Source organism: Vanellus vanellus, assembly GCF_965231255.1.
Source record: "Vanellus vanellus genome assembly, chromosome: 2".
Taxonomy (NCBI): domain Eukaryota; kingdom Metazoa; phylum Chordata; class Aves; order Charadriiformes; family Charadriidae; genus Vanellus; species Vanellus vanellus.
Genome location: NC_138906.1, coordinates 120,057,979 through 120,073,177, shown reverse-complemented (window position 1 = coordinate 120,073,177; position 15,199 = coordinate 120,057,979). Strand labels below are relative to the sequence as shown.

The 15,199-nt window shown below is 39.4% G+C and overlaps 1 protein-coding gene across 3 annotated transcripts in view; it reads left to right on the top strand.

The window, feature by feature from the left end:
* Positions 1 to 15,199, top strand: part of SS18 (SS18 subunit of BAF chromatin remodeling complex) — a 46,601-nt gene that overhangs the window by 16,024 nt on the left and 15,378 nt on the right. For all 3 annotated transcript variants that reach the window (XM_082479816.1, XM_082479815.1, XM_082479814.1), the window contains exons 4-5: positions 3,076 to 3,229; positions 9,382 to 9,603. In XM_082479816.1, the coding sequence (XP_082335942.1) occupies positions 3,076 to 3,229; positions 9,382 to 9,603 (376 nt within the window). The remainder of the gene's footprint in view (positions 1 to 3,075; positions 3,230 to 9,381; positions 9,604 to 15,199) is intronic.

Here is a 15,199-nt window from a genome sequence, read left to right as displayed (position 1 = left end):
GGTCAATTTTTTTTTTTTTCTGGATTAGTTGCAATGGGAGTTTCTTCTTTCTGAAGAAAGAGTGATTCAGAATTCAGTGTAGTTGCTGTATATTTATCCTTTCACCTGGCACCATTCTGCTTATTCTTCCACAGTTTTCAGTAATCGGTGTTGCAATGTCTTCAAATGTTGACATTTACTAACAAATATTTTCAAGGGACCTCTATGTGTTCCTTTATTCTTTAAAGTTCATGTAAAGTTATTGCATATTTGTTTGCTTTGGGCAGTTTCTGATCAGGGAAAGTGTGTACCCCTGGACAATGTATTTTTCCTAGAGGCTTGGTCAAAAAACTTGAGTAAAGAAGTTTTTATTAAATATGCAGCTAGGTGTTTTAATTTATATATTTGAAAATTCCTAATAGATTAGAAAGATATGACTTCCCTATATTTACACTTTACCAACTATTTTTATCATCCTTGGAGTTTTGTAGTACTCTAATTATTTTCATCAATTTACTTGTAGCTTGGCGAACAAGGCTCACAGATTTATGATTCCTAGAATTGTTCCTACTACTTTTTTATAAAAAGAGGTACAGTGTTCTACCTTCTAGTCATCTTATGGGGTAGGTTATTTTAATGGAAGATTGAATTTGTTTGCTGCTTGGACCTTTTTCTTGCATTATTTTCAAGAATCTGAAATGGGTTCACACAGGTCTTTGGGCTGTTTCATATCCAGAAGCTCTTCTTGCTAAATTATTTCCTGGTAGTTCCTTTTTGGGTGTTTTTAATTACTCCCTCAGTTCTCTCAATTCCCCATGGTTTGTGAAGTCTCTTGCAGGTTTTTGTACCTAATGGGATTTTTTAAATCCTTAATATTTTTTTCTTGTCTTTGAATGTTTGCACTCTCAAAACTGTTGTGTTTTTTTTTTTTTTATCACTGCAGTGTTTTTCTTAGTGTTAAACAATGGTTGTTTTGAAAACTTCCAGAATAAATTTCAGATATGGAATATATGGTTTTGTCCCAAATAATCTTTGGAGGTTTTTTGTCCATCTTTCTATGTACAACAGCATGCTTGTGTTTGTGCAGTAAAACCTGCAGGATAGCTAAAGCCTAGGTATGATATAGTATTTTTTAGTACTTTATAGTATTTTTCATTATCAGCATATTGTGTGAACGGTGGATTTGCTAATGATTTATATGTGGTATCTAAGAAGTTCGTTTTAATTCTGAAAGCATTTCAACTGCTTGGGTGGTTTTTGGCTTTGCTCTGTTTGCTGATGTGGAGCTGTTGTTAGCTTTGAGCTCTAGGTGCTTTAGTGGAGGTACCAAGTGTGTTGGTTTTGCTGGTATTCCAAAAATTACATTCTAAATAAAAACTAAAAATAGTCTCTTGATTGCTTTTTTATTTGTTTGGTTTTTTTCATGTATATCAGTTTTAGATTATTTCTGTTAGATGGAGAAGTAGGATGATAGTGAGCTTTTGAAGGTGAAGGGAAGGAAGACTTGGCTGAAGCAGCCTTGCTTTGGTTGATCTTTTATAGAGGAAGATCAAGCAAAACGGAGAAGCGTTCCACTTGCACTGTTGAGAGAGAATAGCTGCCTTTCACTCTTCTTTTCCATCTTCTGCCACTTCTGCTGTAGGATGAGGAATAAACTTGCTTCTGAAAGCTCATTCTCTTCATCACGGAGGAGTGAAAGGAATTCAGTAAGAGTAGTCATCTGCTTGCTTACGTTTTCCTTCATCTCCTTCCTTCCTTCTGCTAAAAAAGCTTTTCACTAATTTCTTGGTGAATTTTTTAAAACATTGCAGGTAAAATATTACGTGCTTGATGTATTTAAAGAAGCATTGAGAAAATAAATTAGTGCTGTTCCCCCTCTCCCCCTGGCAATTGAACATATGTGTCTGCGTTACGCTGATGTTGCCTTCTCCAAGGCCAGAAAGGGGTCCCACCTTACACTCGTTTGGAAAGACTTACTCTTTTCTACTGTATTATGTCTTGTCTTTATGGACTTCCAGGGGGACTGGGCTAGGCGGGAACATAGGGATCACCCCCTTAGTTGTTTTTGTGAAAAGAAGTGTTGAAAAAGACACCTATGTGGTTGTCTCATGGGAATGGTTTGGTGTGAATTGTTACGGTATGTTAGAGAGGGTCCTCAAAAGCCAGAGACCCAGGCGTTTGCTCTCGCAGAGATGATTTTCATTCCCCTGAAAGCATTTGGCTAAGGTACGTGAGGAGGACCGTAGAGTCTCACAGGTGTTTTTAATAGGAAAACGAAGCTGGCTACTCACAGTTTCTGCCTCTCCTTACATTGCCATTAGTAGAACCTAATAGTAAATTCCCCCTTGCGCTTACTGTTTTTCTTACTCTCCCTCTTTGAACTCTCAAGGTTATTCAGTTATTTTCCTCACAATTTCATTAGGAAATTTGCCAAAAACATCCTTTCTAGGCAGCTGTCTCTGGACCTTTGGAGGCCAGCCGTAATGTGCTTCCAGCCTGTGGGGGGTGTTTGGCAGGGAGTTACCAACGGGGCCTCCCGCGCCGCGGGGGGCAGCGGGGAAGGCATCGCACACGCTTTACCACACCCAAGCGCAAATTTCCGCTCGTCTATGAGCGTTCGGAGGCTTTCATCTCTTCTTGTACCTGGTTTGTCCTGGTGCGAGCTCTGTTAATGGCAACAAATTGTTGCTGTGAGAGAATTGTAATAGAGGAGTTGTTTTCTTCTCTTCACCAAACGTTGCTTTGAAGGAAAGCTTTTGTGTGTGCGGGAGGGAGCGGCTCCAGCAGTCTTAAACTGTTCACGTATAATTTTTTAATGAGGCATTGATTTGTATTTTTCTATTTTAAAGCGGTGCTTGAAGGTGCTGTGGTGTTGTCTGCGTGTAATACTTCATGTAAAATTGATTGAAAGATTAAACGTTCTGTCGAAATTAATACTGGGAGGAGTTAAACGTATCCGAAAGAGCAAGAAATGCGTTTCGGTGCTTTCTTTCATACCCCGACTGAACAATATAGACAACTGCTGTACCATATGTACATACAGTATATTTGTCAGACTAACTGCTTCTCGTGTTTGACTAAACTCTCTCCTTTCAGCCACCCACACAGAATATGCCTATGGGTCCAGGCGGGATGAGTCAGAGCGGCCCTCCCCCACCTCCGCGCTCCCACAACATGTCTTCAGATGGTATGGTAGGTGGGGGCCCTCCTGCACCACACATGCAGAACCAGATGAACGGCCAGATGCCTGGTAAGTTTTTCTCCTCTAAGACATTAACACCAGCGTTGCCTGGCAACTGAAACGACATGGGGGCTCAAGGGATACTAGATTGTTGATGACAAAACTGCTTTGAATGCCCCCGAGTACAAGCTCTCTTAGAGTTTGTTAGCTACAGAGCTACGTGACCTGTATTCAGTGTTTATCAGGCTGCCCTTGGGCTTTGATGTAGCTGACACACAGCATTCCTCTGATGAACAGAACTGGCTAAATTTAGTCTGTTTGAAACCGTGCAGTACAGCTGGCTTTAGAAGGCTTATTGGGGAAAGGTATTGGCCTGTGGCTGAGTGAACACAAATCCTTCCATAAAAAGATAGTGTGAAATCGTAGCTAAATAATTAGATAATAATAAAATAGATATATCTTAAAGAGGGTGTTTTGAATGTGGGTAAATGTTAAAAATCAAATCTCTTTTATACAGAAAGGGATCCAGCTTCCACTAATCCTCTGTGTTCTTTGTTATTGAAGATGTGTTGAATCGTAAGGGATTTGTAAAGAAATGGCCTCCAGATTATTGTTCTAGGTGTAAATTTCAAGTCAGTTTTTATGCCATTCTCTTTCGTAATAAAAAGAAAAGTGCTTGGGAAGTCAGAAACAAAGCAGTGAAACAAGATGATAAAATTCCACATTGTAAGTACCAGTACTAGCTTTGGGGTAACTATTCCCTTTAGCAGTCAGATCAGAATGGAGTAGGCCCTGGAAAAGCTTGCTTCTTTATATAGTGGCTGTTTACCAGAATTTCTTCTCATAAAGTCATACTGCCTATTTCATGTGAATTGGCTTTCAGCTTAAAATGGCATTCCCAGGATTGCTTTTGTTCAGGACCCCTTCGTTTTTTTTTTTTTTGTATGGAAGAACTTTTCATACAAGCTCTTCAAGGTATTGATTCTTCCAAGAAAGGAAACTACTGTCAAAGGATCTTTGAAAATTCATCTCTCAGTGGTCACAAGGATAAACTCCACGACAGCAAACACAGTAAATAACTATGCAAAACTGAATTTGAAGTAAAAAATATAATGATTGCTGTAGTCTAATTTCTGTTCCAATCTTGATAAAACGAACCTGATAGTGTTACTGACAGGTTTTCTGAGAAGGGCAGCTGAATAGCCTCCAGAGGCTGTGGATAAGAAGTGTAATAAAAGATCTAGAGAAGAAGTTAGGTTCATCATACATGTTGGTCATGGTCTGCATTTGGAAGTGGAAAGAGCAATATATGCTGCTCCCTAAGTAGGGCAGAGATATTCTGGTTGTGGAGTCCTCTATCCATCTAAGATCCATCAGCTCCCATGGAGAATAGCATTGCCTCTCACAAATCAGTCTCTTTGACCCTCTAGTGTAATCGTATTATTGTTATTATAATGATCTTTTCCAAGGAGAAGGATTACTAAGTCACAATGTGAGCATAATGACTTCACTGCAGAGCCACGGGGGAGAAAAGTCACTCCTTAAACATACATATTTTGTAATTAGATAGAATAAGAAAAGAGCTCTTATGAAAATATGTGAAAGGTAAATAGGTTTGTTTGGTATTCACCTCGACAGGTACTTAAATACAGTTTCCAACTAAGCTTTAATTTAGCCTTTCTTCTAACATATTCCCTTTTTTTGAATGTCTGTTCCTTCCCTTCCCTGTTTAAGGTTGTCTCTGAGGATGCGAAGATAAACAGCTTAAGATGAGAGCATGCTGAAATCATTTCATAGTTAGGCATTGGAGAAGGGGAAACGGAGTCATCTTGTTAAGGGGATAACTGAATTATTATTTTCTTTAAGTGTTTGCTAGTTTACCTGTATGTAGGCCTTTGTGTATTTCATAGACATGTATTTGTAATCATTTCTGCAGTGTATGCATTTGCTTTCTGGTTACAGGGCACTTACTGTAAAGTTATGTAGATGATTTGTAGTAGAAGCCAGATATAAAACCTTAAGTATCTGAAGAGATGATCTGTCCAAAAGCAATAAATTCACTAAAGTGCAAACCAGGGTTGACAGCAATGAGTTGACCAGCCTGGAAGAAATAAGGCTCTTAAAAATACCAGTTGAGGATTTCTGGAAGGCCTTAGCTGAGCAGGGGCTTCCACAGGACTGAGTATTGGTGGAAAGGTTGATGGGAGGATTAAAAGAACTGCCTAGTGACGGTCAGGGCATGAGTTGATTTAAAGTTCTGCTGTAGACCTGTCCCGTTACCTAAAGGGCAAAGGATGATTTTTCTCATATTGTGTTCTGGTTAATAAAGGACCTGAAGTGCTGCTCAGGCCCTTAATTGCATCCCCTGATAAATGAGTGTCTGTATTCTCTTACCAGTGAAGACAGTCATGATGCACCTTTTTCAGCCTATGGTAGAATTGAGTATTATCTGTATCTCTGATGGATTATGGCTTTTACCTGAAAAAATTACTGTCTGAAGAGTTACACTGACAGAGCGTTTGTGTGATGCAAAGTGAGGATAGCCTGGATTTGGAAGGAGATGATGAACTGGGTTGTCCTGGTGGGAAGTTATCTTCCCTATTTCTTGAGCTTGTTTTATCATATGTAGAAAGTTGAAAGGTAAGACTCGATGTAAGGTTCTCTGACCTTTGTTTTGGAACTGGTAGGTCACCTGCCTGAATAACAGGTGCTGGTGTATTACCATCAAGTTCTCTTAAAGTCTTCTTTCCTGCCTGGAAATGTAGTCTCAAATGCACTTATGCTGGTTTACAGCTTCTCAGAGCTAAGATATTGTCCATAAGTGGTTAAGAGGAAAAAGGACTTCTGTTTATAGTCAAGACAGATATTTATTCCACTAATTTTATTATAACATGGAATCTAATTAGTATAGCATTTAAAGCAGTTATTTTAATGGCAGATAAGCGCTTAATGTCTCATTCATTCGTATTTTGTTCAAATTCCGTTCTTCCTATTTCAATCATATAAAAAACAAATCAACTGCTGTGTCCTTATGTGCAGGAGAAGCCCGTGAAGTATTTTGGAAAACTATAAAAAAAAAAAATATTTGTGAAATGTGTTCTTAACTATTTTTCATTTGCAAGGTTTTTTGATACAGTGATCTTGGCTTTTCCTCTGTCTTTGTTTTCTAGCTTCTAACTAACAAACTACCTGATTTTGACCCCAGAACTTATGCATGCCTGACACTTCATGTGCCAGCTTTTTCTTATGAATACTTTCCCTGTTCTGGTGCTACTCTAGACATGAAGTGTAAACCAGCCTTTTAGAGAAGGTGTTTTATTTTTTCAACAACTTCTCTCTTGTGGTGACTTTTGCCTTCCCCATTTTGCTTCTTACATTACCAGTTTTTAAAAACTTGTTCTACTGTGTGCTTTGGTAGTTCTCCAAAATCTACTTTTGACAATTACTTCCTTTAAACCAAAAGTAACAAAACTGCTCTCAGGCCATGTCTTTCTAGCACTAATCCTGTATGGTCTTCCTTTTCTAATGAGAGAAAATGGGAAACTAGTCTTTTAGCAGTCCTACACAGTTGCTTGGCACTACATTCTGGAGCTTTTCTTCACCGTAGCTGTACTTTAACACATTGATATCATGGTTAGAAATGATCTCATTTTTTCCTAATTAAACCATCTCTCTTTTCTTACTGTTAGAGTTAGGCAGTGTTGAATTGAAGAGGGGACGGTTATAGGTATCTGTAGTTCTCTGCCATGGTCATAATCCTATGCACTGAGGTGTTTTTCCTGTATTTTTGGTGGATCTGCCTTTGTACCATTCAGCAATCTCTGCTCGCCTTGTTTTGCAGAAAAAGTGAACTGCGTGTATGATACCTTTTAGCTTTTTCACTTTCCTTGATAAAATATGCTACATGTTCTTTTCAGTAGGGTGTCTTGAAAAGGGCAAGAGGATAAATATATTCTTAAACATATTCTCTGTTTCTTCATGTTGGCTTTTAGTACCTATGTTCCTTGATAATTGTTACCTTTTTCTTCTGCGTCTTTTTGTTTGCAGGTCAGTTAGTATTGCCTCTGTGACCTTGTGTAAAACTCTCTATGTTCTTATTTTAGCCTTTGCTCTGTCCTAGGTTAGTGCAGTTATTTCTCTAGCCAAGATAGGCCTCGGGAGCTGTTCAGAGAGGTACATACATTTTAATTTTTTTTTTTTTTGCATGGGGTGATATGTAAACAAAACACTATCTTCCTACAGCTCTACTGACATAGGTTCTTTTAGGTGCCTCTTCTAAGTTTTCTGTTTTTCTTAGAGTTTTGTAGCTTAAAAAAAAAAAAAAGTGGCATGTTTGGCAGGAATGGCATCTTCTTGATGAACTCTGTATATCAGCACTTGCCTTTTTTACAGTTGACCTACTGTGTCACATGCTCTGACTGTACATATCTTCATAAACTCTTCACGTGATGCTTGTCATATGCATAATCCTTGCACTTCATTTACTTTTTTTCACTTCATGGAATCATAGAATGGTTTGGGCTGCAAGGGACCTTTAAAGGTCATCTAGTCCAACCTCCCCTCCAGTGAGCAGGGACATCTTCAACTAGATCAGATTGATCAGAGCCCTATCCAGCCTAACCTTGAATGTTTCCAGGCATTGGGCATCTACCACCTCTCTGGGCAACCTGTTCTGGTGTTTCATTACCCTCATCATAAAAAATTTCTTCCTTCTATCTAGTCTGAATCTATGCTTTTTCAGTTTAAAACCATTTCCCCTTGTCCTGTTGCAACAGGCCCTGCTAAAAATTTTGTCCCCATCTTTCTTATATGCTCCCTTTAAGTACTGGAAGACTGCGATAAGGTTTCCCTGGAGCCTTTTCTCCAAGCCAAACAACCCCAACTCTCTCAGCCTGTGTTCAAAGGAGACGTGTTTCATCCCTCTGATCACTTTTGTGACCCTCTTCTGGACCTGCTTGAGCAGGTCCATGTCTATCTTGTGCTGAGGGTCCCAGAGCTGGATGCAGTACTCCAGGTGGGATCTCAACAGAGCAAAGTAGAGGGATGGAATCACCTCCCTCAACCTGCTGGCTGCACTTCTTTTGATGCAGCCCAGGATGCGGTCGGCTCTCTGGACTGTGAGCCCACGTTGTCAACTCATGTCCAGCTTTTCATTCACCAGTACTCCCAAGTCCTTGGCAGGGCTGCTCTCAATCCCTTCATCCCCCAGCCTGTATTGATACCAGGGGTTGCCCCAACCCAGGTACAGGACTTTGCACTTGACCTTGTTGAACCTCATGAGGTTCACACAGGCCCACTTCTTGAGCTTGTCCAGGTCATACTTACATCCAGTCACACCCCTTACTAATTTTAATCCTAGTAGCTGCTTGTTCACTTATCCCAGTTAAAGTAATGAGTAAACTGATCAGGTGGTATGGTACTGTTTGTACTTTTTAAAATGCCCATTGAGAGCAGATTGAATTAAGAGGACAATCCAATTCCAACCTGTGTTTTCAAGAAGAGGGGAAATAAGGGTGAAGAGAGGTAGTTGGCCTCATGGATGAACAGGCTGTTCTTCCTTTGAATCTTTGCAAGCATGAGAGGTGAGCTGATAATTTGATGGCTGTCCTTCCAGTCATCTTGTCCCAACCTAGTAATCTGTAAATAGAGTTGCAGAATATTGGCTATAATGTTCAGTGTTAAATATACCTTCAGCCATCTTTATTCTAGACATATTTGTACCATGTCAATGTTAATACTGCCTGACTTTGGAAAAAGAGTATTAACTGTTACTTTCAGAAAAGTATCTAGTATGGTTTGTTTGAATAAACAGAAATGCTACAGCTATTGTAACCATTATATGTGTAGTTGTGATAGAGCTACCAAGCTGGCTGTTAAACTGATATTGTGCAATTCAGGTTGAAATTCAGGGTGTGTTGTGTGAGTACTAAAAAGACTCATTTTGCATATTGTATGGATGTGAGATGAGCTGTATGATATTTTATGCTTTTGTTTATTAGCTTCAGCTGCTCAACAAAAGAAAATGCATTGCATAGTAGAACTGAACTTTGACTGTTGTTAACTATTCTTTTTATTAAAGTTGGGACATCATTGAGCAAACTGTTTTATCTTTATTTTAATGTAATTGTATATAATAATTTTTATTTAGGTTTATGACTGAGTATGACTATATTTCCTTGATTTATGATACTTAATATAGACCTTTGTTTTTCTTTCTGAAGGACCTAACCATATGCCTATGCAAGGACCTGGACCTAACCAGCTCAATATGACAAACAGTTCCATGAACATGCCTTCAAGTAGCCATGGGTCAATGGGTGGCTATAATCACTCAGTGCCATCCTCACAGAGTATGCCAGTGCAGAATCAGATGACTATGAGCCAGGGACAGCCAATGGGCAACTATGGTCCCAGACCAAACATGAACATGCAACCAAACCAAGGTAAGCGAGGTGCTTGTTAACTTCTGTAAAAAGGAAACAGCTTGGGTATGGACTTTTTTTAAAGGTCTTTTCTTGTAGATTTCCTTATCTAAATGCATTTGCACCCATGTTTGGAGCACTCTGTATCTCTCTTCTCCCATGCGTCAGTGACTTTTTATTTATTTGCAGACATTGAACTGTTTTCAGGTATTGTGTGAGAATCTGGGAATGGATCTGCTTTCATCAGTTACAAGTTTGAATTACTGTTTTATCTTTTTTAGACTTTACACTTCTATCTAAGTGTTAGTATTTCTCGAGCTGATAATATGCATCCCTACTCTTCAGTCTCTTGGGTAAATTGAAAAATTAAAGTCAGGTAGCCCTCAGATTTTTGTACCTAATTAATCTTTTTTCTCTGCTGCATGCTGTTTTAGTGTGGAATGTCTGTTAATCTTAAAGAAATAAATTCAGTTGTAGGAACAAATCTGCTACTCCCCACTGTTTTCAGGAGATGTCCTTGTGTATATAGTAAAATTCAAAACTAATTTTGTATATAGGATATTTACATAGCATAAACAGATGATGTATACTGTTGACAGTATGGTCCTTGTTGAAGTGCCAAGGACATTGCAGAATTAAAATACTGCGTTAGAGTCGCAACAGACCAAATTATTAACTTGTATGTATACTGCATATTCTTATAATTGTGCTTTACAAGTCAGGTAGCAGTATTTTCAGTTTACCTGTTAAATCTGTTACTACATTGGATCTGGACACCTGCTAGAAGACATACTGCAGATTTTTTTTTTTTTTAAATGCTTCTGCCACATTTACAGCAAGTATGAGCTCTTATCGATATGTTAGCTGAAGGATATGACTTGAGTCGAGGTTTTAATCTCTTTTCTGATGCTCTAGGAGAATGCGTTTTCCTCTTTTACTAAGGCTCCCTTCCTGGGCATTGTAGAAAAAAATAATCATCCACTGGCATAGGTTCTTCTTATTGCAGTATACTCTTTTTGGAGACCAAACCTCCACTTGTTAGGTAGATACCATTTGTTTCTGAGGTGTATAAGCAGACCAGGTCATGCTGATCAGTTTGGTTATTAGATCATAGAAAGGTACAAAACAGACAAAAAGACTAGGTTAATGAGAGACCAAAAATGAGTCAAGACAAAGCAGCTATTTCTGCAGGTTTTTTGCCAGTAGTGAAATTGGGAAGTCCAAGTCCTTTATCGTCCACATTGTTAATGGCATTTTTCTTAAAATTTAACAGCAGAACAAACAAAAGATAGGCACATAGCAGACGAAACTGTCACAAGTGGGAATATTTTTGGCTGTCTCTGAACTGCCAAGTTATCTGTGTATTCTGGGCAATACACAATGGAGTAATTTTGTAAACGTTGTAAGATGCTTTAGAAAAGTCCTGTGCATGCTCAGTTAAAACTTCTTAGTTGAAGAGAGTTAGCAATAAATATGCAGCAGTATGTGTGAGGGAGCCATCCACTAAGTTGCTCTACAGAAAACAACTTACTTTGTATGACTGGCTTACAATTTAGGACTAGCGATTATTCTGTCTCAAAGTAGTGTTCTTTACTCTTCCTCATGCCCCTGCTGTATTTTCAGTACTCTGTCAAACTTGAAAATTGCTCATTAGAAATTAGGCAGAAAGATACTTAAAAGGTTTCTGTTCTGAACAAATAATAGTAGTGAAGTGGCTTTGGGGAATAAAGAATAAAGCAGTATCTAACCAAATTATACATTCAAGAACAAGAGTGAAATCTCTAGCTAGAACAAGAGCTGGTACCATTGCCTGCACCTAGGGCCATGATAAGCTTTCACATTGGGTAATTCTAGTTTTGCCAAATTTTGACCCTTTAGGCTGAGATTTTTTACATTCTGAATGTCTGCTTCAAGGCTGACTTTTTGCAGAAGTTTTTGCAGAATTGGAGAGCCATTTCTGACAGTGAGGTAAAAAATTACACTCTTTAAAATATTTCAATGTCTCACAAAAATGTTGGTAAATGGAGCACTTCATGTGCCTTGTCTGGGACTGGGGAGGTCCCAGCTGACTGGAGGTTGGCAAATGTGACACCAATCAACAAGAAGGGCTGGAAGGAGGATCCAGGGAACTACAGGCCAGTCAGTCTGACCTCGGAACCTGGGAAGGTCATGGAACAGATCATCCTCAGTGCCATTACACGGCACATGCAGGAGAACAGGGTGATCAGGCCCAGTCAGCACTGGTTTGTGAAAGGCAAGTCATGCCTGACAAACCTGATCTCCTTCTATGATAAGGTGACATGCTTAGTGGATGAGGGAGAAGCTGTGGATGTTATCTACCTGGATTTTAGCAAAGCTTTTGACGCTGTTTCCCACAGCATTCTCCTGGAGAAACTGGCTGCTCATGGCCTGGACAGGTGTACTCTTGCTAGGTAAAAAACTGGCCATGCCCAGAGAGTGGTGGTGAATGGAGTTAAATCCAGTTGGTGTCTGGTCACAAGCGGTGTCCCCCAGGGCTCGGTGCTGGGTCTGTTCTCTTTAATATCTTCAGCGATCTGGATGAGGGGATTGAATGCACCCGCAGTAAGTTCGCAGATGACACTAAGCTAGGCGGGCATGTTGATCTACTTGAGGGTAGGATGCCTCTGCAGAGGGATCTGGACAGGTTGGATCGATGGGCTGAGGCCAATGGTGTGAGGTTCAACAAGGCCAAGTGCCGGGTCCTGCACTTGGGTCACAACAATCCCATGCAGTGGTACAGGCTTGGGACAGAGTGGCTGGAAAGCTGCCTGGCAGAAAAGGACCTGAGGGTGTTGGTGGACAGCCAGCTGAATATGAGCTGGTGGTGTGGCCAAAAAGGCTAACGGCATCGTAGCCCGTATCAGGAATAGTGTGGTGAGCAGGACTAGGGAAGTGATCATCCCACTGTACTAGGCACTGGTGAGACCCCACCTTGAGTACCGTGTTTGGTTTTGGGCCCCTCACTACAAGAAGGACATTGAGGTGTTGGAGCGTGTCCAGAGAAGAGCTACAAAGCTGGTGAGGGGTCTGGAGGACAAGTCTTACGAGGAACAACTGAGGGAACTGGGTTGTTTAGCCTGGAGAAGAGGAGGCTGAGGGGAGACTTTACCACTATCTACAACTACCTGAAAGGAGGTTGTAGAGAGTTGGGGGCTGACCTCTTCTCCCTGGTGACAAGTGATAGGACAAGAGGAAATGGGTTCAAGTTATGTCAGACAAGATTTAGATTGGATATTAGGAAACATTTTTTCACTGAAAGGGTTATTAAACATTGGAATAGGCTGTCCAGGGAGGTGGTGGATTCGCCATCCCTGGAGGTGTTTAAAAAAAAAAAAAAAAAAGGGTAGATGTGGTACTTAGGGACATGGTTTATAAGTGGTTTTTGTCAGGGTAGGTTAATGGTTGGGCTCAATGATCTTAAAGATCCCTTCCAACCTTAGCAATTCTGTGATTCTATATGTAAATGTAGGAGTGCAGGTGCTCCTTGCTTTAGAGCAAGGCTTTGAAACCTGTCTGTTTTGCCAAGGTGCTATTTCCTGTTTCAATTAAAATATTGTCCCAAATTAGTCAAATTTTAAATATCTGTGGGGGAAGAAGTCTTTAAGGCTGACAATTTGCATGTTTGTTATATACTGCTAGCTAAGGTTTGTGACCTAAGAATATTCCCAATAGGGTGTACTGAATAAGTTTATTTCCTCCATTTTCTGCTATTAGTTGTTGCACTTGTTTTGAGATTTGGTGACAGATTAGAGGAAATATTTTTGTATCTTCACTCTTTTGTGACTCCAAGACAGCAGGGGAGAGAATGGCAGAGAAATCTGTGAGACTGTGAGAGATTTAGATGGGTAGCCAAGATCCAGTCTGGCTGGGCAGAGGGTCTCAGCCAAGCATGGACACTGCAGGCTTCTCATCTAAGTGAAGAAATAAGAGTGAGTCGCTAGGAAATGCTTTGAGATACAGTTAAAGAAAAAGGGAATAAACAGATTGTGACTTGAAGATTTCTTAATTGTTAGTGTGTGCCACCATTCAGAAGTGGAAAAAAAGAAAAAAATTTCTGAACCTCTGTGATGTTGTCAGGAGGCATTTGTGAACTCCTAAGTACGCAGTGTGTGTTATATACTCGTGATCCATACTGAGAATGAGAGCTCCTACTATATCTGTCAGTAGCAGCACTAGCTAAATATAATGCTAAATATTCCACAAGATAAGGTCTTAGCATCTCAAGTTGGTTGTTAAAAATTAGTAGATATTTTTGACCTTAATCTTTCCCTGCATGGGTTCCCCATCTGTAGAGGAATGAATCTGATGGGAAGGTTATAGTACTATCTGATTTCACAGGAGTGTTGTGAAAGTATATTCATTATGAAGATTTGGACATTTTAGTTAGGAGTGCTATAAGAAAACCCATGAGTAAATTAATAATTCTGTCTTCAGTGTTTGACTAGGTATGGCATCTCACGCGAACAATTAGGAGAAACAAAATATTGAAATAACTTTTCAGTGAATAATGTGTCCTGAATGAGGCCAGTATTTTTAGAAAAAAGCGTCCTATCATATAATAAATTAAGACACCATAACATGCAGAAAGGTTTGATCTAATTTTGGGGTGTTTTTAGGATAACTTTTAATATGCTTTTTCTAGCAAAACATCTTGCTGTATATACACATTTTGAGGCAGATGGTATTAGTAAGAAAAAATGAAAAAGTGCAGTCCATTGTTGGATTTACTTTCGGTCCCCTCTTTGTACTCATTATTGATTTGCACTAATTTATAAAATGCTAGCTGGAGGAATATCTTAAATGAGAAGGAAAATTTCCACAGTTTTTATACGATCAGTCCAGTTAAAAGAAGAATTTTAGTCGTTTTGGACTTAGGAAGGAGAATGTTTAAAGCAGAAAATTCTGTAGATGACTCTTGATGAAAAAGCTACTGTAGCAGCCTGGGATATCTACAAGGAATATTGGCTACCTTTTTGGAAAAGATAGGAAGCAGCAGGAGCTGAGTGAATGTGGAAGAAACGCCTTTCTTATGGGTGCATTTCTTCTTTTATGTGGGAAGCTACTTCAGTTGAATGAAATATTTCAAGTCTTGCCAATTTTTGACTTTTTAGAGGGGAGGTGTAAGCATGGTTTTCTGTAACCTGAAGCTTACATGGAAATTCCTCTCATTTATATTGAGCAGATCTTTCACAGTCAGAGAATAATAAACAGTAGAATTGAAATACTTTAAAAGCAAGGACCAAGAAATAGTTTGGCCATCTCCGAAACTTTGGTTCTTAGATCCTTTTGTTACGATTCTGTTCCCTTGCCAGAAGTGTTTGAAGCAAAGTTACCAAACTCCTCAGTCTGTGCTTGGGGTGAGAGAGGGGAACTAGTTTACTTTTAACATGGGAGCTCTACATGAGAACATCACGTTGACTCGATCATTTCCAGAAGACAAATTGTTGAATCTGGTACTGAGATTTGTTGTTTTTTTTTTTTTTTTTTTTTTTTTAATGACAGTTTCATTTATATAAACTTACAAAAATTCCATTAAAGTTTTAGAGCTCTTTCAATTACAAGCAAATATGAAGAGATCTCAGAGACAGCAGAGATG